Source organism: Asterias amurensis, chromosome 4 (assembly GCF_032118995.1).
Source record: "Asterias amurensis chromosome 4, ASM3211899v1".
Lineage (NCBI taxonomy): Eukaryota > Metazoa > Echinodermata > Asteroidea > Forcipulatida > Asteriidae > Asterias > Asterias amurensis.
The window spans coordinates 19276750-19303579 of record NC_092651.1 but is presented as its reverse complement, the minus strand read 5'-3'; the positions used below and the strand labels follow the sequence as shown (position 1 = coordinate 19303579).

General features: G+C 37.6%; 1 protein-coding gene and 1 long non-coding RNA gene across 2 annotated transcripts; both read left to right on the top strand.

The window, feature by feature from the left end:
• The first annotated feature begins 838 nt into the window (after nt 1-838).
• On the top strand, nt 839-6833 carry LOC139936351 (uncharacterized). Its single transcript, XR_011785947.1, has 4 exons — nt 839-1145; nt 2437-2579; nt 4943-5071; nt 5689-6833. It is a non-coding gene; the product is annotated as an uncharacterized lncRNA (long non-coding RNA).
• Nucleotides 6834-11152: 4319 nt separating this feature from the next.
• Nucleotides 11153-26565, top strand: LOC139936298 (WD40 repeat-containing protein SMU1). Its single transcript, XM_071931086.1, has 11 exons — nt 11153-11259; nt 12357-12567; nt 13360-13512; nt 14056-14295; nt 15817-15957; nt 16485-16580; nt 17223-17350; nt 17855-17981; nt 18626-18793; nt 22312-22464; nt 23001-26565. The coding sequence occupies exons 1-11, from the start codon at nt 11234-11236 to the stop codon at nt 23097-23099; spliced, it is 1542 nt and encodes a 513-aa protein (XP_071787187.1). The 5' UTR covers nt 11153-11233; the 3' UTR covers nt 23100-26565.
• Nucleotides 26566-26830: the final 265 nt, after the last annotated feature.

The following is a 26830-nucleotide window of genomic DNA, read 5'->3' as shown; positions in this document are numbered from 1 at the left end:
TAGGCCCACTGTATGTTGAAACATGTGGTTGCAAATACCATTATTTTAGTATTTTTGAGATATGGTTGACATTTTCGAAGTGCATTGTTTGGTTCGGTGTATAGACAAATTTACCCAGTGCCATCATCAAAGTGCTATAGTATTACTTCAAAATGGCTTTTTGAGTTTTGTACAAAATTAATGTGCTCAGGATTGCCCTTTCTATCAATTAAAAACTCAATTAGCTTTCAAGATAACGTTTATAACAATTAATTAAAATGGATAGCATATTAAACTATGTACAAGCAAAACTTTGTGCAAAATGCACACAAAGGGTTCAATTCACGTCAGTTTAATTAAATTCAATAATTACTCTTTATTAGATCCCCAAATGGCATACAGTAAAAACAATAAAAACAGCTTTGGCTGAATGTCATTATTAAATAGATACATGTTTGTTTTGCTTCAAGATGATATTTCCCCCTAACTAAGCACAGTGCTTTCCCTGTTAGACTTAAATCGACAGACATTATCTCTTCGTTGGAATTCGAACCCACGGTCTTTACCATGCTCTTGCGAGTGATTCAGGCTTTTGCTGATTTATAGGACAATCTTTTGTAGAACAGTCAAAGCATAGAAACACCATTACGTGTCGCCTTTGTCCCGTATGCAGATTTTTTTTACATTCTTCAGGCCAAAATCTCACAAGGTGCAATTCACTTTGACGTGTTGAGAGATGGCTATGTTTGGCGCCTAAAAGCAACGCCCCTTTTCAACGACAGCATGCAGTAGTGGGCGTTACTGTACGTCCCGTGATGGAAACATGTGCTCCAGAGTTTTACACGAGGGTCGAGCGGACTGGACTTCACATGGCAGGGAACAATCTCACTGAACAATTTATTATTTATTTGCGATGTTGAGTTTGCCGCCACCGAGAACTATGATAGACCAGACTTAATATTTGTCTGCTGAGCTTTCGGTTGCTTGCGAGCGTAATTGCTTGAACTCTTAAGTTCCTTTTTGATAAGGAAGACGGGACCTTTGGCCACACCAGCAACGAGGACGAACCCAGCCCGGGCGCGGTGCAGAGGGGGGCTTGTGCGACGCCCAGCCTGGCGGGGAAGACGAGCCAACACGCTGTACCGCTGATATGAACGGGCTAAAAGGTAGGGAAGCTAATGAATTCAGACCAGTGAAATGTTGCCAAAAATAACATTATTCATATTGCCTAAAGACTATTCAGTAGACAGTAGTACGCATTGAATACTGCTAGGCTGTGTTTAATAGAGGCGAAGGATTGACTGTACGCCTGTAGGAAAACACGAAAATTGCCGAAATTACAGATTTGCGTTGCACTTCTTTACCGTATAGTTTTGTACAGTGCCCGCCACGGAGAACTTTCCGTATCACGCCACCACTTTTGCATTCGATATGATATCCCTTTTTGTAAATATTAGTAAAATAGTGGTTGCAAGTATCGAATTTACACTAATTCGTTCAGCCTGTCAGCGCTGTGACAAACTGTACAAATCCCTCAAAAAATCCCCCCGAAACCAAAAACATTTATGCCTCCATTTTTATTTTTTTGTAATACAAGTTTGATATCTAGGATTAACAGATCCTTAGCAAAGAAAATAAATTAAGAAGTGCAAAAAGTGGGTTTTCCCATTACTGTTGGCTACAGATGCCATTCAGAGGAGCCGGTTTAGTTTAATTTCGTTGGTTTTAACTCCTCGTTTCATATGCAAAATTGTCTTGCTATATAGTCTTATGTAATTCCAAATACCTTTGAGGGACTTGCGAGAAGGAACAAAAGAAGGATTACGGTCACCTGTAAGACAAAAATGTCCAATCAGTAAAAGGCTTTTATGCTAGAGTATTTTTCCCTAAACCACAGCCCCATCACAGCTGTCTATAACCGGCAACCACGTGTGTAGCATGTCCATGCTCTGTCACAACAAGCTGCACAAACGGCACTCTGCAACATTTCAAACGTCTTGTAATGTCAGGGTTACATTTTGTATAGGGGCTTTATTGGCACGACCATTTCAGTCATTCTATTGGGGAAATCCCACAGCATTCAACAGCTAAAAGCAATTCAATTGCACTTGGTGGAATGTCAAGTTTATCATTCACTGGTCAAATTAGATCATTCAATTTCATTGAGTCACAAAGACCATTCAATTTCGGAACAACCAGCAGAAGAAGAATGTTCAACCATTCAGTTTCAGCAAAGAGCAAACGGCTCTTATAAAGAACAACTCAAATGCAAGTAAAGGGGCTATTGCCACAGCTTACTTGGGAAGTAATTTGACACAAAGTTGAACATTTTCATTGCCTTTAAACGGGAAAAAAAGTTTTCTGTGAACAGTGAAGTGAGTAGCTGAAGATAAAACTTTTACCTTGTTTTGTTTTATGACAGGAAATTTAATCTTGGCTTTTTGTTGTGTTTTTCAGATCTTTTCAGCGACTCTTGCTGGATGAACTTGAAGGTTTCTATGGATTGTGTGTTGTAAAGAAGATTCTGGCTGTCAGTGAAGTTGAAGGTTTCTTTGGAGTGTGTGGTATTGGTTTTTCTGACGATGTGGAGTTCTACAAAGGTAGGACAAGATCTTGGGGACATCTAATGGTAAGAGAAGTTCTAACCCGTTTCCCTCCCCATGATTCTCTGCAAGATGCTCCACTGAACTTGTTGATGTTGTCTACTTGTTTTGTTTCTTGGTGACTTGGAACAATGATTCTCTTGGGTTCTTTTGTGTGGCATGTTGGTCGTGGCCAGTGATGCCTCTTTGTTAGATTCTGTTCTCATTTCACCTGGATATTTTTCCTGGAAAGTTGGAAGCTGAAGCTCTACATTGACATGTTTAAGTTTAAAAGTTGTCATGTGAATAGTACACAATAAAAAAACCATGATTATTATGCAACAGTAACTGTAAACTAGCAAATAATATTTTTTAAAGCAAATTAGTTTCATATCCCCAAAAAATTCAACCAGGGAAACCTTGATTTTACATAATTACTCTTTATCCATATATGAAATACAAATTATTTATTCCAAACATAAGGAACTCAAACCATTTTTCTGAGGAACTCACGCCATTTTTATATAGACCTCATCCCCAATGACTTCTCAACCATCCCAATTGTAGTTAAAGCAAACATAAAGTTTTGTAACTCTATTGACAGTAAAGAAGAGAAAGTAACAATACAAATAGTAGTGACAATAAATAACTGAAATTTATAATATCAAATTAGCAGTCAGTTTCTAAGTTTATTAATTTGGGAATATTAAATTGATTCCAATTTAGTAAAGCTAAATAAATCAATTTATGTTCCCAATAATTAAGCTCCATACATCCATGAATTTGGTTTAGTCTAAATTAAAATTTAATCGACCAGAGTAAAAATGCGCCTACATGTGTCAATTTGCAAAAACTTTAACACAAATGTAACTCATTTGTTACATTCATAAAAGTTAATCAATATCTCACCCAAAATACCACCAGTTGAACCAAGGCAGTAATTGTCTAAAAGGGGCGTGGGGGGGGCAGACACACCAGAAAGTTCTCTATGCTGAGCGCTGCGGAAGCAAGCTGTTAGCCATTCATAATTCGCTGCGGATGCGCATAAAAAAAGAAAGCAGAAGAGAAAAAAGATGCTGTCTTTCCAGAGGGTAAAGTAGTCAACAATGCAATGATGCAGAAGCCTTGATGATACAGAAGGAGCAACCTTGAAGATCCCAATGTATTGTAAGTATATGGTAAGTTAGCAGGTCTAGAATGTAGTAGTGTAGGCCCAGGACATAGGATTAACCCTTCCTTTTCAACAGGCTTGAGTCATCAGATCGTGAAGTTCAGGTATTGTATTGCTTAGTCTTGGTTTCAAGGAACAGAGTGATGTTTTGCTACCCCTTTCTGACTTTTGATTTACATCTCTCTGAAGAAAAAAAAATTAAGATGAAAATTTCGAATGAGTTTCAAAAAGTATGCCTTGAGCCAAGACTAAGCATTAATTGTTCGTCATTGACTGTCACTGAACTGAGAAGCTGTACGATGCGACATCAGCAAAGTCAAGTGCAGTTGCAGTGAGAGTAAGTATGTGTAAGTATAAAGGTCACCTGAGTTAGGTGATGTAAGGATGGATGTGAAGGTACAAACAGCCTTCAAGATTTTAACAAAATTTCTTTCCCCACAGACTGATAACAATTTTGATTTTCCAACAGCCTTAACGATTCCTTCCACAGCAGTAACAACCGTTTCCCTCCTTAACAACCGTTTCACTCCTTAACAACCGTTTTCCTCCTTAACAACCGTTTCTATCCTTTCTTTACCTGTTTCTTCAACAGGGTTTAAACCAAGTTTTCTTGCCTGTTTTTGTTAACCATTTGCAACTTGTTGTCATCCCTTTTAGGTAAGCATGAAAACGGTATCATGAGGAGGTTAACATTGTCGAACATGGGCTTCTTGGAAGCAGGTTCGAAAGAGGAGACATGATAATCAGGTGCAATCATAGCAGAAAGGTCAAGTATATAAGTGTCATAAAGGTCAGGTAATCCTTTATCTTGATTTAAACAAAAGTTACCTTCCTCATTCTCTTAGTTCCCAATCTCCTTGCAAACAGCTGTGTAAATGGATACACCTTTTTGGCATAACAATTTTGACATTTTAAACTCTATTAGTTTCATGAAAGCATCACAAACCGAAACTAATGTTCATAAGTTGTCAAAATATCTTAAAACTCAAACTTTAAACGAGTAAATCTTAATTTTTACAGTGAAGCAAAAAGTTTTAAAAAGTGCAAAAGAAAAATGCAAAAAGAATCAAAAATCTTTTAAAATCCGGCAGTACAGCACATTGTGAGCAACAAAGAAAGAATTGAGTTCAAAATACTATCGATTCTGAAACAGTCAGTTTCCAGAACAACTAGCTTATAAAAAATGTTGTTTTTTCTTCACATCCAACAGTTGAGCAGTTCTGGTGGTCTATTGTGACGACGTCTCAACCTGCTTGCAAAGTGCTTCAGTGAACTCAAGAATCATCGAATCAGCATTCTGATTGGTCTCATCACAAGTCAGAGCAATGGACTGGAACAGGTATGATTATATACATTGCAGGAGGTGATAAGAAAGTAAAAACAAATTGAAACACTGAAGTTTTAAAGTTACTACTCACTATGGCAGTTATCCAGGTGATGGGATTCTGCCTTAATTTGAAAATGGCATTAAAATTGGCACACAGTCAAAGTATGTCATAATGAAAAGATTTTGGCTATCGATACATCGCTGATTTGCCCTTTGAAACAAATAATTTAAAAAGATTTAAAAAGCAATTTAATTTTTTACAAAATGGCTGCAAATGCTTGTTGTTTTCTACCTATACTTTTTCAAACACCAAGTCTGTGATGACCCTATAGCAAATATATCCCCTCTGCCCCACTATTCAATCGGCACAAAAATCTCTCTTTGCTGAAAACCATAATTGATATAAAACATCTGGCCAATAGTGTGAGTGCTCACCTTTAACTGATGTAAAAAAGAGAAAACATTCATGCATGAATCGTTTCTCGGGTTCAAATGTTTTTGGATCAAAAATTATCCAAACCAAGGAGTCCTCAAAGGTAGTCCTTTCTCTAAACACTGCTCATCAAAAATTTGGTAGTAAAGCAGTTAAGTGTACAATTTTTGAAGATAATTATTTTTTAAATTTGCAGTTCTGGAAGAGGATGGTGATGACGAAGATACAAGATAAAGATGATGGGATATTCTTGCTGCAATGAGGATCAGGGCCCAATTTCATAGAGCTGCTAAGCACAAATATTTGGTTACTATGAAATTTCTTCCTTGATAAAGACAGGATTACCAACCAAATTTCCATTTGTTGCATATTGCTTGTAACTGGTATTCAGCTGTTGTTTGCTTGTCCTGAAAATCTCTAGGAAATTTGGTTAGTAATCCTGTTTTTATCATGGCAAACATTTCATGCTGAGCAAATTTTTGTGCTTAGCAGCTCTATGAAATTAGGCTCAGGTGATACGAGCTTGGCGGACTGCTTCAAGTCGAGATCTTGTTCTAACCAAGAGGATTCATCCAACACAAACATTCTACAAGCAACCATGGTGGCGCCCTTCTTTAATAGAGACAATCAGAACCAGGGACCAATTTCATAGAGCTGCTTTATGGCACAAAAACTACTGTAAAAACTGTGTTTAGAGTTTAAAACACATGCTGTACACAAGTTTAACACATGTTTAAATGATAAACAAATGTTTATCATTTTGACACCTACTCATATTGTCTGTAGGGTTCACTAGACATGTTTTAGGCTATGTCATGTGGGTACAAAGTGTATGGTAAGAAATGTATTTAAAATCTAAACACAGTTTTTATAGTGTAGCTAAGCACAACAAAAATGTATGCTTACCAGAAAAACGTTACCAGCTAAAACACCATTGTACATGCATCTGTGACAGGTGTCCTGCTTATTGTTGTTTAGCACACATTCGTTAAGCAATACAATATCTTAAATTTTCTCAGCCTCTTGAAAACAAGCCAAATATGTTTCCTGACAACTTAAGCAATATTTTCTAACGAATATTTAGTAGGTTATCTTGGCTTTTTGAGCTATAGGCTAATCAAAAATACATGACAAAATGAACGACTTAAATGGCCAGACCCCTCTTGTGAAAATTAATGACCTTACACCTTTTAGCAAGATATGGCCATTTTAAAGGGCCAGGTACCCCCAAGTACTCCAGGTTGAAATTCAACATCTCGGGGCAAAATATTGGACCATTTTCACCAAACCATAAAAGTCATGACCTTCTTGATTTGTTTTGGTGTGAGTTACAGAAAACAATGTTGGTTTACAATAAGGCTCCGTGCATGCATTTCTCTCTGCAGTTTGTTGTGATGCACCCTGGGGCCTTTACCAATCCGTAGCTTGTGCTCCAGCTTCCGTTTAAAATAAAGAGAAAACTCTAATTTTCCTTGTTGTAAGTGTATGTTAATTACCACAAGTTATCAATAAAAATGAAGTTATTTTTGGTATAGTTATTGAATCATTTACATTGTTGATTATTGTTTTGTTTTGTAATAGAATTTAATAAGTATACCTTTGTTAAAGTCACTGTACACGTTTGGTAATTACTCAAAATATATATTAGCATAAAACCTTACTTGGTAACGAGCAATGGAGAGCTGTTGATAGTATAAAACATTGTGAGAAATGACTCCTCAGATAAAGAGGTAGTTTCTCACTAAATTAATAATAAAAGACTTCTGGCCAGAAGCCTTTAATTCCTATCTGAAAGCACACTATTTTGTACATCAAGGGTGTTTTTGTCTTTCATCAATTTCTTGCAACTTCAATTCGCATGCTTGTTATTTTATGGGATAAACCAAGTGAGAATTCTGGTCTTTGACATTTACCAAACGTGTTTAGTGCCTATTAAGGGTATGGGTACTTTTTGTGGGACACGAAACATCACACTCCGCAGTTTGAAAATAATGATGATAGAAAGCTTCCCTTAAAGATGCTATGTCAAATTTTTGGCCCCAAACATTAAAAAATTAATTTTTTTGAGTGAATGGTATTTCAAAGAATATCATCCGCTCTAACGAAAAACAGTTGAACTTTTACTTTCAATGGTCAGGAACCATGACAAAAATTTGAAACGTTTCTTATAATTACATAAGAATTGGTCACGTGATATAATTGTCGGGATCCCGACAAAAACTAATTTTGAGCACTTTTTTTCACTGCTACTAATAATTGGCGGACTTGTTCGAGCAATGGCTCAATTGAAAGCTTGTAACTTTCTCGACCCCCCATCAAAATACCTATTGAAGTTTGAATTAAAAAAATTTGGGTCAAATCGGGCAAAATATCTGACATAGCATCTTTAAAATATTACTTGCTGAGGTGCTGTATATGTTTCTGAGAAATGAGTAAAACAAGTTAGTCAAGAAAATAATTTTCGTCTTCTAAAACCTTTTTTTTTTCGTGACATTGTTTTATAAATTTCTCAAAAACCACATCGGCTTATAATATTTTAAGATAAGCTTTCTACTGTCATTGTCTTCAAACGGTGTAAGTTTAATGTAAATCTTTGGACATCGTGTTTTGCGTTACAAAAAGTACCCAAATGCTACCAAAAGTACACCCTTGGTGTCAGTTGAAATCAAAGTTGTCACTGAAAATGTATTTTTCAATATACCTCAAAGTTTCCGAGGTTTGTTTGAAATTGTCAAGTAGACAACCTATAACAGAGCTGCTTAAGACCAAAAGTTTGCTAAGCATAAAACAAATTTGAACGAAAAGAATTTGGCAGCTTTCTACTGTCATTGTCTTCAAACGGTGTAAGTTTAATGTAAATCTTTGGACATTGTGTTTTGCGTTACAAAAAGTACCCAAATGCTACCAAAAGTACACCCTTGGTGTCAGTTGAAATCAAAGTTGTCACTGAAAATGTATTTTTCAATATACCTCAAAGTTTCCGAGGTTTGTTTGAAATTGTCAAGTAGACAACCTTTAACAGAGCTGCTTAAGACCAAAAGTTTGCTAAGCATAAAACAAATTTGAACGAAAAGAATTTGGCAGCACGCCGAGGCATCATACCATGTCTCGTAGTTTGAATATCATAAATTTATTTAGCAATTTTTTTCTAAGCAGCTCTGGAGGGCTGTGCCCTCATCCCAGTTCTGTTGTTACTGAAAGTTATGCTTATAGGTTCTTAAAACAAAGAAAGAAAGAGGAAATAAATAAAACAGAAAGAAACAAACAAACAAATCGGTCAGGGTACTACTTGATAGCATGAACATTATGCAAGAGGGTCAACAATAATTATATTGTTTAAAAAATGTGGAACTTCAGTACGGGAATTAAATTGGTGCCACTGTCACTCCACCGTAAATTAATTAACATGGGCTTGAAATCAATCAAAAGATGGCACTACTGCACTTTAACTGACGAAATTTCTACTCAATTCGACGTATCGGGGAACAAAAGCATTTTGAAGAATGAAATCTCCTGTTACATTGTCTTTGTTACCTCCCCCTTTTTTAGAGGGAGGGGGAGGGGGCTGGCGGAGGGTGCAGTTATTGGGAGATGGTGACATATTTTTTGTGAACATTTTAAAATAATGTCATGGTTCAACAACATCCGGGATTCGTATCTGACTAAAAAATACCCTTGTCACACGAAGTTGTGTGCGTTTAGATAGTTGATTTCAAGACCTCAAGTTCTAAACTTGATGTCGTGGAAAAATACTTCTTTCTCGAAAACTATGGAACTTCAGAGGGAGCCATTTCTCACAATGTTTTATACCATCAACTTCTCCCCATTACTCGTCACCAAGAAAGGTTTTACGCTAATAATCATTTTGAGTAATTACCAATAGTGTCCACTGCCTTTAAGACAGCAATGGAGATGAGATTAATTCTGTATAAGTTAAAACACTTCCCCAAAGTTATGCCTTTTTACATCCTTGCAAATTGCATCAGTGCGACTACCGTTAAAGTACAACGGCGCCCTCTATTGGTCAAACAAATCATTCAACCAAACTTTATATCAACGCAACAAAATAATCCCATGTGTCTCATTACAATTTTGATTAATTACACATTGGGTCTCATAAACCCAAAAAATTAAAACCAAGTCACATTTTACGGATACGGGGTGGGGTGGGGTGGGGTGGGTCAACACCACAAGGAGTCGTGATTAATAAAGTTGCGGTTGCACTGACAAATGTATTTTTATCCTACCAGAGTTGCCTGTGATTTTTCCCCACAGAATTCGGGTATACCCGAATTCTGTGGGGAAAAATCACATGTAGATGAGTATATCGGGGTATATGGGTAAAACAAAATATATATTCTTTATCCCTTATGCAAATTTAACATCTATTTAATTGTATGTATTGCTTTGTTATCTTTCTGGTGAAACCATCAAGGCTCTTTAGTGCACAACATTTTTGTTTCCTTTTAATTATTTATTCTCGTCGACCAATGGCGCCACCAACGCACCATCCCAGTTTAGCTTCCTACGTGAGCTGTTTAGGGATTAAACTACTCAAGACTCAAGACCAGCACTAAGAACTGTGTAGGCCCGTAGATGTCGGTCTATGTTGAAGATCAGTGGAGAATGAAGTTAACATGGAGTTAGGAAGTCCCGATGTATTTTGGTGGGAGGCAAACCCAAAAGGCTGACAGAGAGTTTCGAAGTCAGGTTTTGAGGCCTTGAAAACAAGGGGCTTCTGATTCAAGTGCGCCGTTTCGTCATAAATACATAGGTTTTTCCTTTGTTGCAAAAACAAAGAATGACTAATGCGAAATTCGGGTTTTCAGGCTCAGAAAACAATTGGAAGCTTGGTAATTCCTAGACTGGGCCCCTTTATCCGCAACAAGCCTCGAAGAATGACGTTAGACGTTCAGGCTAGGTAATTCCAGCCGTTTCGAAATTATTCCCAGATTTCTTGGACAAAACAAGAATCTTTGTGAAACGCAGGTTTTCAGGCCCGGTGTCGCATGCAATTATGTCCTCTAAATGCAATCCGGAGGACATTAATGCATAGTATTGCATATGCAATAATGTCCGCCGGACGGTTTTGCATATGCAAGCGTGTCCGCCCGGACGCTGCTGCATAATGCAATTGTGTCCGCCCGGACTCATTTGCATAGTATGCAGTTGTGTCCGCCCCGTGCAAAACCGTCCTTGCAGTAAATTAAACGCCCTTGGTCGACGGAACACATTCGCCATTTTTTTTTACAAGCTAAGTGCATGTCATGAATGTATTGGGAAATGTTCGGCCGTTTGGGTATTCGCTGCAATTATAAAAATAATACGTGAATTGCAGGCTTGTGCGCACATAGACATGCATGTACACATGTCCACCGGACCGGTTTTTGCATAGCCTCGGACACGATTGCGTATGCAAAACAGTATTGCATGGCGGACACAATTGCATCTGACACCGGAGGAACTTCTGAAGCTCGGTTTTTCCAGTTTGCCGTTTCGAAAACACATAGATTTTTCCTTTGGACAAAATTAAGGATCTTTGAGGCTTTGACAATAAATGGAAGCTCGGTAACTGGGAGCTCGTGCGCCGTTTCGAAAAGACAACAAAACGTGGATCTTTGCAAAAATAAATGCCAAATCTGAACTCTTGGTGGCGCCATTGCAAATGCACCGTGTGATCGTTTTCTGCTTGCGATTTAGCATTTAGTGCTGGATTTTGTTTTACTTTTTCCCTTCCCAAAATGTCGCTCGAAATAGAATCTGCAGAGTAAGTATAATTCAATATTTGTTAGATAATATGCTTAACATAATAGTGTTATCCGAAATTACATCAGACAGCCATAAATCTCAATATTGTTACTGTTTTGTTTAGCATTCTTTTATTTCATTTTAAAGAGTATCTTTTTATATTATAATGTACTTTTTCCAAACAAAAAACATCATGTCCACAGACTTACATTAAACTTACACAGTTTGAAGATTATGATAGTAGAAAGCTTCCCTTGAAATTTTACTTACTGAGGTGTTGTAGTTTTTGAGAAATGAGTAAAAGTAATAATTTTCGTCTCAGTTTTAGCATGTAAAAACGTATTAACCAGTTATGCTATGGTTAAGGGGATTTTACATGCTAAAATAATTTTGGTCTCATGAGATGAAAATTATTTTGTGACTTGTTTTACTCATTTCTCAAAAACTACACAACCTTAGTTAGTAAAATTTGAAGGGAAGCTTTCCACTATCATTATCTTCAAACCCTGTGTAAGTTTAATGTAAATCTGTGGACATTTTGAAAAAAGTACCCGAATCCTTTAATAAAATTAATTACCTGACTAACTAACTAAAAAAAAGCGACCATGCAAACGGGTACATGTACGTGTGTGAGTGTGTTTTTGTGTTCACTCGAAAACTTCCAACATGGGCCCAATTTCATAGAGCATGGTATGAAATTTCTTCCTTGATAAAAACAGGATAACCAACCAAATTTCCATTTGTTGCACATTGCTTGTTCGTTGTATTCAGAATCAGACAGCTGTTTATTATACGTTACAATAATTTGAGTAGAGTAACGATACCCTATCTTATAATAAAACAAAACAATTATTGAAACCAGACCAACACTAATTTGGATACCCAAACTTTGTCTTTACCCAGACTCCCAGTGCAATGCAATGGAGACTGGTGTCCTGTATTAAGGGCTATTAAGCAAGTTTATTTGAGAATTTTACAAAACAAGATGACCATAAATCTAGTTAAGGAAGATGGTGGGTAATGTAAACTGTACTTTAGGATAGATAGGTTTTTACTGTATCAAGTTCAATTTCAAATCTTCTCGTATTTTAATGAATTTTGCTCTTTTTTCTTCAGTGTTATCCGCCTCATCCAACAGTATCTTAAGGAGAGCAATCTTCATCGCTCCTTGGCCGTCCTACAAGAAGAGTCTACAGTATCCTTGAATACAGTGGACAGTATCGACCAGTTTGTATCAGACATCAACAATGGGCACTGGGACACCGTCCTGCAGGCTATCCAATCACTCAAGCTCGCTGATAAGATGCTTATTGATCTATATGAACAGGTATGTCTCAGAACTTCCAAACAAATTGGCCAGTTTCACGGTTCAAGCATTTCTCCCTTAACTCTTTCTGTGCCAAGGTTGTACTTGGACATAAGATCGATTTTTTGTGTAACTTAAAGCACCATTAACAAATATGTACAATCTTTTTTATGCACTCACAACCCATAATATACATTTTATCACAAGGGGGCATGACCACCTACGAAACTTGGTTAGAAGGACTTATTTGTTTTTTTGTTGTAACGCAGAATTTTGAAAACCTCAAAAAGCTTGGAATTTCAGGTTCAAATCGCAAACAAAAAGCGAGCACTGAAAGAGTTACCACTGGTCCACTGGTCTAATACTACATAGAACAAATAAGTAGTCAGAATTCTCTTCAGGTGTTCCTGCTCACTTGTTAAGTTTTAAAAATTATTCTTGTTTCATTGGAGTTCTGGACAAGTGAAAAAGCAGACGACAGACAAGTAAGCTGACGAGCTAACTGGTACTGCTGGCTAGTCGTTAGAAAAGTTAAGAGCAGACCCTGTGTTCACCAACAACAAGTGCTTAAATGATATTGTTATCCTTGTATTTATCTTGTGATGAAGCCAAGAGATTCACAAAAGCCTACAAGCCTGCATACTGATCGTGATTGTAAAGCAGACAATTAAAAACTGCTCAGTTTTAGATATTGGAGGTAAATCCTAAATAAAAAACCCACAAAAAACAGTATCACATTTGGGTCTAATTTCATGGCTTTTTTATGCCTTAAGGATGAAGTGTAATTTGGTTTGAATTCCCTTATTCCATCAGATCGTCTTGGAGCTGATAGAGCTTAGGGAACTTGGAGCTGCTCGTTCATTGCTTCGTCAGACCGATCCCATGATCATGTTGAAGCAACAGCAGCCAGATCGCTACATGCATCTTGAGAATCTACTCGCTAGATCATACTTTGATCCACGAGAGGTATGCAACGTTTTTACAAATCTTTTTTGAAAGAAACTAAATAAAACAAATAAGATAATAAGCAAACATTAGAAAATGAGAGATGATTGTTTAGACCCCTGACTGTACGATCTTGCTTTGCATCTTCAATTAAAACATACTCATTTCAAGGGACCATAAGCCCCACATATTCTTGTAAGGTAATTATACTAATGGGCCTGGCATGGATGACAATGTAGCTGCATTAACTCTGCAAGGGACATGAAGAAGAAAAACCAACAAGTATTGTTGTTCTCTCTTTCTATGCAGCAATTCAGTTATGAAACTGTCTTCCAGAGGTTGAAAACATGATACTGATGTACAATTGTTGCTTTCCCCTTTACAGTGCCTTGGGGACCTTAAGGTTATTTCTACTATAAGAATGGTTTCATCATTATTGGTAATATGAAATCAGTTCGGAGGAAAGTAGTGACCCCAACGAGAGTGTTTTTACAAACATGTCACTGCTCTTAAGATTCACTGTAATGCCTAACCTTTTTCTATCTTCTTCCCCAATCTCATCAGGCCTACCCAGATGGTAGCAGTAAGGAGCGTAGGAGAGCAGCTATCGCCCAGGCTCTGTCAGGTGAGGTGAGCGTTGTCCCGCCATCCCGCCTTCTGGCCCTCCTTGGTCAAGCCCTCAAGTGGCAACAGCACCAGGGTCTCTTGCCCCCAGGCGTGACGATTGATTTGTTCCGAGGGAAGGCAGCCGTGAGGGATGAAGAAGAGGAGAAGTACCCAACACAGTTGAGCAAGACGATAAAGGTGAGTTGACAAATGACAGTAACGTAGGAAATGCTGGTAGACATTACCAAATGTATGCATTTGACTCTGATGGTGTCATCACAAGACTCAGTGTAACTCACATTAAACCTTGGGATATGGTGTACACTAAGCTCAAATTTAACGTTGGACCATTGGCTGGAACCAGTGATTTCAGTGTCGGGTCAGTAAGCTCAAGACTGATCTATAAGTACCGTGGTCTTGTGGATTCTTAAACCAAAATCAAGCTCTGGGACAAATTTGAGCCCCTTTACAAGTTAAAGTAATCTGGAAATAGAATTGTTTTCTTTCAAACTTAAGAGTATACGCTTATGAACAATAAAACAATTTTTTTAGTAATTGTTTGTCACGATTTATATGTTTAAAAATGTTTGGGGGGCTGACTCTGCCTACCCCTTTTGTGATGTCAATCGAGGCAGACTTTGCTTGCAATGCGTAGAGTAAACACACGTGCAAAGTACATGTACGGTCCAGGTCGTGAGTTTGTACGGTTCAATGAGTGTTTTTTTGCATTCAGCAGCAATACACCTGGTCGGCATTGCCGGATAAATGCAAACAAATCTTTTTTTGAAACGTACAAACTCACGACTTGGACCGTACATGTACTTTGCAAGTGTGTTTACTCAACGCATTGCAGGCAAAGTCTGCCTCGATTGACGTCACGAACAGCGCCCTCTCGGGTCTGGGACTATCCTAAATTTGTAAGTAACATACGAACTAATTTAAAAAAAACTTAGTTAACTGTTTATTGACATTCCACTCATCAAAACACATAATATTAGTGACAAAAGCTTTATTTTGAAAAAATACCACTTCCAGGTGACTTTAAGTGTGTATTTTGCCTTTTATATATTTATAGAGTTCTTTCACTCTGTAAATTTGTCTAGTCTCCACTAAAGATACAATTGCCTTAGTGGTGTTTGAAGCTTTGCATGGTGTGAATTTCATTGTAACAATAAAATTAGCTGATTGGCTGTTATTTTCCCGCATCTTTCTGGAACCTTCCCTTAATCCCTTTCCCCTCTGTTTTTCTATAAATGGATATGTATTTGTTTGTACTTGTTTTATGCCTCTGAAGAAGGTCCAGTTTGGATCGAAAGCTAAGGCCAGCTACCCTACTCATTATTTAATAATATTATATATTATATGATATATCGTTGGTAAGACACTGCTCTAGAATTGCAAGGGCTGTGGGTTTGAATCCCACCCGAGTAATATGCCTGTTCTGAGAAAACAGTGCTTACACACATCGGTGATGGGTAAAAACCAACAATTAACAATAACATTAAAAACATGCAGGTACAACAAAATGACAAGTTTTGGGGAGGAATGTTGGCTCTGAAAAGAACCGTTGCATTCTGCAGTCCTGTAGTCTTCTCTGCTCGTCTTCCAGACTGTTTTTCAAAACTATAAGTTACCCACAACAAACATGCACATTCCTCTGCCTCTATACATGTATGTGAACTAACGAGCCCTTTTCATCCTTGTTGAATATTTGAACAGTTTGGTCAGAAATCACACGTGGAATGCGCCTCTTTCTCGCCTGACGGTCAGTATCTGACGACTGGCAGCGTGGATGGATTCATCGAAGTATGGAACTTCACCACTGGCAAGATCAGGAAAGATTTAAAGTATCAAGCACAGGTACAAACACAATGTGAACAACTCATAGAAATATACCGTGGGAGAATGCCGAGACTGTGTCTGCTGTGCATGCCCTGTATGTCAGCAGACTTTTTCTGTTCTAAGCAAGATTTTGTGTCTACATGCTTAATGAAATCGAGCAGAGATTCGTTTTAGTAGCCCCATATTTTATACATTCCTTTTCTCCTTGAATTGTTGTTATGGATGGGCAGTTTCAGGGTCCAATTTCATAGAGCTGCTTTAAGCTTGTTAGCAAAACAAGATTATGCTAACCAGAATAAGGTTACAGCCCTAAATGTACAATTTGCGACTTATCCTGCTCATTATAGCTAAGCAGATTTTTTTTAAAGCAGTATTTTCTGCTAAAGCTTGGGCCCAAGTCTGGATTAGGGGGACCCAGATCCCAAAGTAATTTTTCTCAGAATCGTCACATTCATTGAATCTTATCCCTGGCAACATTTTACTTGTTAAACTTCTTTGCTTTCAATATGTAACTAGAGCTTGTATTTTCCTTGTGTTGTATTTAGGATAGTTTTATGCTGATGGACGACGCAGTGTTATGCATGTGCTTTAGTAGAGACAGTGAGATGTTGGCAACTGGTGGACAGGACGGAAAGATCAAGGTTTGTAACTCACAATTTCAAAATAAAACTTCTACATTTTGATACATCCTTGTATCAGAACAGTATAAATACATCATAACTAGAGGGCTTGAATTTTACACTGGAGTTAGGGTCCAAGACCAGTGATTTGAGTGCTGGGCCAGCAAACTCAAGACTGGACATGCCCTGCAGTTTTCACAGAACTCGGGGGAAAGTACTGAGTATACAGTGCGCTGTGTAAGGGTAAAAACAAAGTAGTATTTTTAATCTCTGATGCAAGTTCAACACGTATTATTTGTTGCAGTACCCGCTGCTAAATTATAAGATTTGAACTGCCTCTAGCTACCGAGCAATCACGGTAGTCTAGTTGGTAAGACACTGCTCTAGAATTGCAACGGTCGTGGGTTTGAATCCCACCCAAGTAATATGAACTGCCTAATAGCTACCGGGCAATCTCGGTGGTATAATAGTTGGTATGACACTGCTCTAGAATTGCTCGGTCATGGGCTTGAATTCCAACCGAGTAATATGTATGTGTGTTTTCACAGAACTTGGTGAAAGCACAGTGCTAACACTAATTGGTGTAAGGGTAAAACCAAATTAATATTCTTTACCCCTCCTTCAAATTCAGGAACTATTGAATTGATTTTCTTGTTTTATCAGGTTTGGAAAATCATCACTGGTCAGTGTTTGAGACGATTTGAAAACGCTCACAGCAAAGGAGTGACTTCGGTCAAGTTCTCTAAGGATGGTAGTCAGGTGCTGAGTGCTTCATTTGACCAGACACTCAGGTAGGGCTCCCTGTGTAATTGATGGTCTTATTCCCTAACTTAGTTATCAGTTACAGAAATGTTCTTTTTGAAAGTTATAAGTCTATGACGGACAACTGGTGATGGACAGCAGCGTCTTTGTCAGGTTGCCTCAGTGGTGTTATGCCATGCATTTCACCTCTGTGGACGCCAGTTTATTTCCTCCTCGGACCAGATAAGAGCCTCGTATGTTGGTTGGGTTCTCAGTCTCTGACTGATTGCAAGGGTATTCCATATTTAGGTTTTTACTCCCACATCTATACCTGAGATTTGTTTCATTGACTTTTTCAGACAACAGGCCAAAAGCCTTGTGATTTGAGTGCTGGCTAATTAACTCGAGACCTGACAAGTCCAGCGTTCTTTTGTTTCAATTGAAAAACAACTTCCTACTGTGGTATGGGTTGTAGTGCTGGTCACTGTTATTGCCAGAAAGATTCTAAATGTATAAAATCACCTTGATCTAATGTTGTCTTTTCTACTTTTCAGAATACATGGCCTGAAATCCGGCAAAACACTGAAGGAGTTCAGAGGTCATACATCCTTTGTCAATGAAGCTGTGTTTACGATGGATGGTCACAATGTCATCAGCGCTTCATCTGATGGAACAGTCAAGGTACTAAACACAGATACTGCTGGAGTGTATGTAGACTGGTTCCCTGTCAGGCACTGGCCGTACAAATCCAATGGTTTCATTGGATAAAAAAGTACATGCAATGCAGTTAAACTTGACTGGTACTACACCTAGACTGAACTAGACTCTTTTTGGTATAATGTCTTCGGTGGGCAATAAAGATAATTTTTTTCAACATACCGAGTACACAGTGCTTTATACATGCACATATCGTTAAAAGCAAATTATATTATTTATCCCAGATTCAAAAATAACATCTAATAAACAAACATGTTTGTCTTTGTGCATCGAGTATTCTATTAGTGCACAGCCACAATCATGGGTACACATTTTGTTTAATGGAGACGCCAAAATGAACAATGGATAGATATTGAGTATCTCTTTGCAGATCTTGTATTCGACAAACTAAAGAACTTTTTCTCTATCATTGACACAACAATTGCTAATATATAGATCACATTGAGATAACTCATGCAACATCAATGGCTTTCAAACTGAAAACATAAAATGGACCCGAAAAAAAAAATGCTTTGGTACACATGATTGCGGCTACGCACATAAATAAAAGTTTGAGGTTACACAGTGAAAAACTAACTAAATCTTCCTTTTGATTTGTCAATGTTCAGGTGTGGAACATCAAGACAACAGAATGCATAAACACATTTAAATCCCTCGGTGGTAGCTCCGGGACGGACATCACGGTCAACAGCGTCATTCCATTCCCAAAGAACACCGAACAATTCATCGTGTGTAACCGCAGTAACACAGTGGTCATCATGAACATGCAAGGCCAGGTAAGAAATATTTCCTTCATTTTTTTCTCCTTTAAATGAGTACCCCCAATTTGATTTGCCTGTTAATTACCACCCACGTGCTTTTTTCATACTGTGGTGAATACATCTACACATGTGATACACGCAATGTGATATATGATGAATGCATCTACACAGTACACAGTTAACCCTCTTACTGTATCACCATTCAATATTGTCCACTATGGGTTTGAATAATATACACATGTAAACTATGCCAGCATGAAATAAGAGATAATGCGGTGAATGCATCTACTCTGTACACCGTCAACCCTCCTACTATCTAACCATTAAATATACTTTTCACTTTTTAATTATAGATGTACTATACCACCCCACAATATGATCTTATAATCACAACTGTATACATAGTTCTGTACACAGTTGTTGGTGAATGTTACTGAACCTACACAACCTGTGCAGTTAAATGGTTCAAAATGTTTAGTCCAATCACTGGTAAAATGCATGTGCAGTAGAGTATATTACATATATGTAATGTGTGTTTACATGTCCAAAGTTATGGAAAACATTAAGTCAGCTGCTATATTGCATGGTGTTAACCACCATGTCTTTTTGAGCACACTATTTTATACTTCATTTTCATGTAGAACATGTGCTGTTAATAACACTCTGGTTTAAAGGTAATTTGTACACACTATTCCACGATCCTACAATGTACATGTACCTAATACATGTATTTTGCTACTGCATGTATTTAACAATGTAGCATGAAAAGAACTTTAAAGGAACACGTTGCCTTGGATCGGTCAAGTTGGTCTTTCAAAAGCGTTTGTAACCGTTTGTTATAAAATGCATATGGTTAGAAAGATGTTTAAAAAGTAGATCCACACACATTTGCCTCGAAATTGCGTGGTTTTCCTTTTACTTTGCGAACTAACACGGTCGGCCATTTATGGGAGTCAACAATTTAACTCCCATACATGGCCGACCATGTTTGTCAACGAGGTAAGAGGAAAACCACGCAGTTTCGAGTGATACTTGTGTGGATTATTATATTCTACTTTTACAACATCTTTCTAACCATATGCATTTTATAAAAAACGATTACATACGCTTTTCAAAGTACAACTCAACCGATCCAAGGCAACGTGTTCCTTTAAGCTGGTGGCACAATCAATCAATCAAAATGATTTATATAGTGCCAGTATGTTCAAAGGTGCTTTGACAAAGAATCTAATACAAAGAAACCAAGTTGAATGAATAGTTTTAGTAGTGCTAGTATTGAAAGTAGGACTTGCCCTGGTATTATTAAATGTAATACAGACGCTGTGTCTTTGCCAGAATGACATTGCAAAGTTTGGCCCACGTGTTAGCAATTTAGGGTGAAGTGCTCCATCAATGTTTCGTCCCCCAGTGGTGGTTTGGGTAGCAACCCTTGACATTCAGGTGCTGACAGCGAGGGCGGACATCGCAACAAAACAGCCGTTACACAACCAGCAGTGGCATTTCAAATCAGACTTTCTGCTTCTTCTCACTCATACTTTCGATTTATCAAATGGCAACAAAAACTTTTGGTCAGAAGCCTACAGCAGCTTTCGATGGTATAAAGCATTTTGAGAAAACATTTTACTTCAAAGTAATGTGGTTATGTAGAACAATATCAGTTTTTACGCCACATGATTTTAATCTTAGAAGCGTTACTGCAGTAATGTTTGTGTATTCTATTAAGGGATTATTCTTCCTGCGTGGACACATTCGGTCCAGATGTTCAGCGATATCTCATATACCTTTTGAAATGAAAGTTTAATATGGTAGTTTTATTTTAAACATCTATATTTTTAAAGGATTTGAACAACAGAAAGGTTCCAAGTTATACTGTGCCTTTAAAGAAGATCTAAGATGTTGTTGAAGTTTTAAAGGGATATTTGACCAGATTGTTTTTGTCACTGCTTCCGTGATATCCAGCCAGGATCCCGTAATCCAAGCTGATCTTAAATATCTCTCTGTAATCTATCCTTCCTCTTGACTGTCTTTGATAAAATACACACACACATGATTTGAAGGATGGGTTGTTACACTTCGTTCTGGTTTTTTATAAGCCAGCCGTCGATTTCACAAAGAGTTAAGACTCGTCTTATCTCGAGTTAGGACGAGTAACTCGTCCTAACTTAGGATTAATCTTAAGGTCTGCATGCTACAGTGCAGGGTTTGGACTCGTCCTAAGTCCTAAGATTAGTCTTAAATTAGGAAGAGTTTTGTGAAATCGACGGCTGGCAATTAAGGGCAGCTGAGTAAATACCTGCACTCTAGGACCTGCTATTGTCCCTTTTTGACAAATTTTTGTGTATTTTTTTTTTCCCGCAAAATCTCCAATTTTTGGTAAGAGGAATATCTATTCCTACCTTCAGCTCCACTGAGTTCCTGCATTTCTATGTTTTCTTCCTTGTAGCCCTTTACCTAGAGGTGGCTTTTAGCCTTGTTTTGGGCAACTTGCATAAAATAAAAATTAAAATTAAAAAAATAACTTGGGACCTTTAACTTAAGGGGATTTATACTCAAATGTAAAGTGTTAGACTTTTGAAGTCATCCCTAGTGGGTTTTTTCAACGTTCAAATTACATTTAGTACTATATAATTACATGTTTTGATTGCGTAGGCCAATGTGGTAAATGAGTACAGCGTAAGTTAATGAGTGCGCTAACCCAGGCGTGGAGTTTTATCATTGAAAGGGCTTGGCCATTTTCATTTTGAAAAAGGTACTTCCATTGGAAAATCTTCCAGTTTATGCGAAATGTTTTAATTTGTTGTTCTTTTTAGGATCAGTTGGAGAGGAGAGCCTCTCGACAGGAACTGTGTTTCTTTTATATTAGGCAATCCTTTGGGCTTCAGCTATTTCTTTTTCTTTACTGTATTTCAATTGCTCTTTGCTGTATTTTTCAATGGTTTTAATCTTATTAGTGTGCATTATTTTACTTTTTTTTCCCGAGAAATGAATTAAATAAATATAATCATAAGGGGCACCAAGGCCAAGACTAGGACATGAAGTTCCACGCCTGCTAACATGCATTTGGCTATGATTTCCGAATGCACCTTCATAGACTATGTCTTTATCAGCCATTAGAAACCAGTCTTTTTTCTTTGTCTTTTTCTTCCACTCTGTGCTTTTTAACATGTGTTCTGTGCCTCTGATCATCTTGTATGTAAGGGGCCATTTTGTATGTAAGGGGCCATTTTGTATGTAAGGGGCCATTTTGTATGTAGGGGCGCAATATAAATTTTAAATATTATTATTATTGTTATATCATGAGACCACCTTTCAACAAGTACAAGTAGGACTCCATAAATTAACTGGGTTATTTATGAATACGTGTTTATAAAGGCATTGTGAATAGTTATTAGAAGGTATTACTTATTACAAGTTACTATTTATTTACTAAACTTATATACTAAAGTTACTATTATTATTACCAAACTTATTACTAGTAAAAAGTTTCCCTACAGCTTACAGCTTGCAGTTAATCTGTATTGTTTCTTTACCAGATCGTAAGGAGTTTCAGCTCCGGTAAGCGTGAAGGAGGTGACTTTGTCTGTTGCTGTCTGTCCCCAAGAGGAGAGTGGATCTACTGTGTTGGTGGGGATCTTGTGCTGTACTGTTTCTCAACCACTACTGGCAAACTGGAGAGAACACTCAATGTAAGCCTACTTACTGTTGACTTTAATCCTTCAAATTTACAAATAATAATAATAATAATAGTGGATTATTATGTATCGCTCTTATCTGTCACTCAGTGGCGCTCAAGGTGCTTCAACTTTCAGTATTTCCTTGCAAGGTATATGGGACTACATTTGAATTTTGAGACCTGCTCCTTTTACAGGATCATGTAATGGTTTACAAGGTGCTGTAGTGCCACGAACCAGGAACACGGGTGAATCCCTGGGAGTGTCATAGCCAAGGGTGGGGAATTCAAGCTCTGTAGTTAATAGAATGTGGAATTGTGGCCTGGTCTGTAGTGACACTTGTGTCCTTGAGCAAGGAAAAAGGTACCTTTTTAACAATCTTAGGAAAACAATTAAGAAAGAAGAAGAGGTGTGTTTTCAAAGTCCACTTGAAGTCAATATTAGTTTCTGCAAGTCAAATTTGTTCAGGAAGATTATTCTTAGCCCTTGGTGCTGCACTTGAAAAAGCCATGAGTTGATGATAACATTGTTTTCGTTGTATCCTCTTGTAGGTCCACGAGAAAGATGTCATCGGTATCGTTCCTCATCCACATCAGAACCTGCTGGCAACATACAGTGAAGATGGGTTACTGAAGCTCTGGAAACCTTGAGGTAGTATAGGTGAAGTGAATCAAACCTCAACAAGTGGAGGAGTAAGGGGGTGTAATCGAGGAGTTTCAATCCATTCAATTCTTAAACTTTGGCTGTTTTGTATTTTTTTTAAGTGTAAACATTTTGTGCAACTATTTTGTTTGTCAGAATGTATTCTGGTTGGTTTTGGTTTCATCTTTGACAGTGGCAACTATGATGAGCTGGGTTTGTGAGTTTGAAACAGTGGGGGAATTTCTGTGTCTTGGGGGCGTGGCATGAGGTACCATGTTGGCTTTGTAGTCAGTCTGAAAATAACTCAACCCCAAATCTTCTTTTAAAAAAAAACACAATTTTTTGTTTGTCCTTGATTTATTTGAATGATTACTCACACCCAAAGTATTTCTTTTTAAAAAAAATTCTTAAATGTTTTTAATGTTCAACCCCCTGCCAATGGTTATTGCAAGAATGGCCTGGGACAGTGGAAGACATTTTTGTTAAATCTTCTGTGTTTGTTTTTTCTGTACATTGTAATTTTTTACATAGTGTAAAATAAACCACTTGTCCGTAGAAGTAATACAATCCGTAAAAAAAGCTTTCACAAGTTGCCAGTCCCATGTTGGGCCTGTTGTTTTGTGTGGCTGTACAGTACTGAGTATATCAAATTCAAAACATTAGTACAGATCTGCCCTGTCCATTCAGCAGGCTTATGATTTCTCAGTTTTTTTGTCTGTGTTTCAGAATTTTCTCAAACCCCACTTGAACCTTCAATTGATCTTGAAAGCAGTCACCAAAGGGATAAAGAAATAGTCCACATTGCATCCAAACTTGTAGTTATGTATTTATGTTGATGCACAGAGTCTGTGAAACTCCTGAATTGTAACATCTGGGAGGTTCTGAGTCTATAATATTATGGGAAACCCAGGCCTGGAAGCCATGATTCAAGAGTTTTCTTAATCATCAAGTTTATCCATGATTCAGTGCAGGCAGAACTAAGGCATTAAGGGACGATTTCAACAAACCCAGACCTCTATGCTTCATTTTTTGAAAGGGCAAGGGCACCAAGGCATTTTCTCCTCGGTAAAGGGCACCCTATTAGGACATTTTTAATTTCTGCTGGAGCATTTCAATGGCACCAAGGGGCATGGAGAAAATTGCATTTGTCGCTCCATGAAGTATGAAGCCTTTAAACCAATGCAACAAATTTTGGGGTTTCTTATCAGTTCTGTGCAATCTACACATGGGGATGCTGCATGGATGCAGCTCTTTCGATTCTCTCTCAATTAGTTGATTGTAACCAAACCGAGACTTGAAGTAAAAAACAGTCTGGACCCTGTTTAATATCATTATAACCAGGGTGTGTTTTGTGCAAATGCACACAAGGAACATGCCAAGGATGGCTGGGAGCTGATAGAGGAGGATTACAGGAGGTCCATGGTAGTTAGGGTTTAAATGGAGACTTGAACAGATTGGTTTTGGCACTTCTTCCGTGATAGCCAACTTATTGCCAAGCTTGGAGTGATGCTACATCCCTGACTGTTAATCCTTCCTGTCTATGACAAAATACACACTCGCTTGATCTGTAGCGAAACAGTCCTACCCTTTGCCTATAGTAGAATTTAGAAGAAAATAATCCTATGGGGTTTGGTGAATGGCCACAGGAACACAGTCAGAGATGTCATAATGTCAGATGTAGTAGATAATTATGTCAGTTTTGACAGGTCCCTTTTGGTTTTGTAGACAAAATAAGTAGGATTTGAAACTTTGCATGGTGGAAATAAGATATAGAAGAGTTTGCGGTAACACCATGTAATAACAATCTCTAAATGAGTTGGGGTGGTTCTGAAAAGAACCGTTGGATTAACTCGACGTTTCGATCAGTATGCTCTGACAAAATAAGAATAAGGAAAGTCCATGAATTGTCAAACCAATGGGATCCCCTCTTGTCTGGGTCCTATGTGTCAATGGTTAGATGTGCTCACACGGGTACATCTTAAAGAGACTTGTGGGTTCAACCATGTGTGCAATCTTTTTGGTAGAAGTGTTGGTTCTTGGAAGAAGCGTTGTTCTAAGAAGAAGTGTTGTTCTCGAGCTTTCGTTCTGAAAATAGGTTGTTCTGAAGAGAACTGTTGTTGTGGGAAGATCCAACACTTCTCCCAAATGAGATTTTATACATCATGGTTGTACCTGTTTACAAATGTATCTTGTCATCCACACCATACAAAGCTTCAAGGTCACCTACATCTCAAAGTGTTGATGTAACTTTGAAGATCACACATTTTATTATGCTGACCCTGTCTGCCCTTGGCCTTTTTGCCTACAGGGCCCAATTCTATAGAGCCGCTAAGCACAAAAATTTGCTTAGCACGACATTTTTTGCCTTGATAAAAACAGGATAACCAACCAAATTTCCTTGTGATTTTCAAGATAAGCAAACAACAGCTGAATACCTGTAACAAGCAATATGCAACAAATGGAAATTTTGGTTGGTAATCCTGTTTTTATGCGGAAAGAAATTTCATGCTAAGCACATTTTTGTGCTAAGCAGCTCTATGAAATTGGGCCCAGGTCACCCCAATCCTCTTCCTCTATGTCACTCTCTGACAAACTATTTTGACTTGGATAAGATTAAGAGAAGTAAGTTGTGGTAATGCCATGTGAATATTTTCCCTTTGAGTAGTGTGGTTAACAAATGCAACCCAAAAGAAACATTCTTATGGTGTTATACCTCGAACCTTTCTTCCACCATGCAAAATTTCAAATCATACTTGGATAAGATTTGAATGCCTGGCCCAGTGATAAGCATGTTATTTTGTTTCACATCCCTCAGTCCTTCTTAAAGACACTGGTTACTATTGTTAATTATCAAAGATCAGTCTTCTCACTTAGTGTATCTCAACATATATGCATAAAATAACAAACCTGTCAAAATTTTAGCTCAATTGGTCGTTGAAGTAATTGGTCGGCGAGATAATAATGAAAGAAAAAAAACCCTTGTCACACAAAGTTGTGTGCGTTTAGATGGTTGATTTCGAGACCTCAAGTTCTAAATCTGAGGTCTCGAAATCAAATTCGTGGAAAATTACTTCTTCCTCGAAAACTATGGCACTTCAGAGGGAGCCGTTTCTCACAATGTGTTATACCATCAACCTCTTCCCATTACTCGTCACACTAAGAAAGGTTTTATGCCAATCATTATTTTTTAGTAATTACCAATAGTGCCCACTGCCTTTAATCCTTCAATTGTGCAGAGAGGATCAAAGTAGGAATTTGAGGGTTAGGGTTTATTAAAATGTTGAAGCAATGACTTTATGATTCAATTGTATCTTGTAGAATAATTTTCACTCATTTCAAAGATGATGAACACAATAGATGTTAGGATGTCATCATGAACCTTTGTATATATATGTACACAATGCTCGCCTCCTTATACAGCTGGTAGAATTATGATCACTTTCTTTAGAGTAGTTTGTAAAATTTTGAAATAAATGTCCAGATTGTCAAATCTAGAACAATTTTGGTTTTGTGTTGATTATTTAAGAGTTACTCATCAAGTGGTTCTTCACCCATTTTGTTGTTGTTTAGATGTTATTAAGCTCATATCAAACATGTATTGCTCCCCTAATGTCAACTTTTTATCTAATTTTAAGAGTTATGATCAGGAGATAAGTATTCCATGTTTAATCATGTCAGAATGTAAGGTTTGTATATGTCAGAATTGAAGGTTATTTAAACAGATTTTAAAGGCCCATAA

Coding starts and splice junctions, on each gene's coding strand:
- LOC139936298 (XM_071931086.1), top strand. CDS start 11,234: ATGTCGCTCGAAATAGAATCTGCAGA. Junction 12,568..13,359: donor TTATTGATCTATATGAACAG/GTATGTCTCAGA, acceptor TTATTCCATCAG/ATCGTCTTGGAGCTGATAGA. Junction 15,958..16,484: donor ATTTAAAGTATCAAGCACAG/GTACAAACACAA, acceptor TGTTGTATTTAG/GATAGTTTTATGCTGATGGA.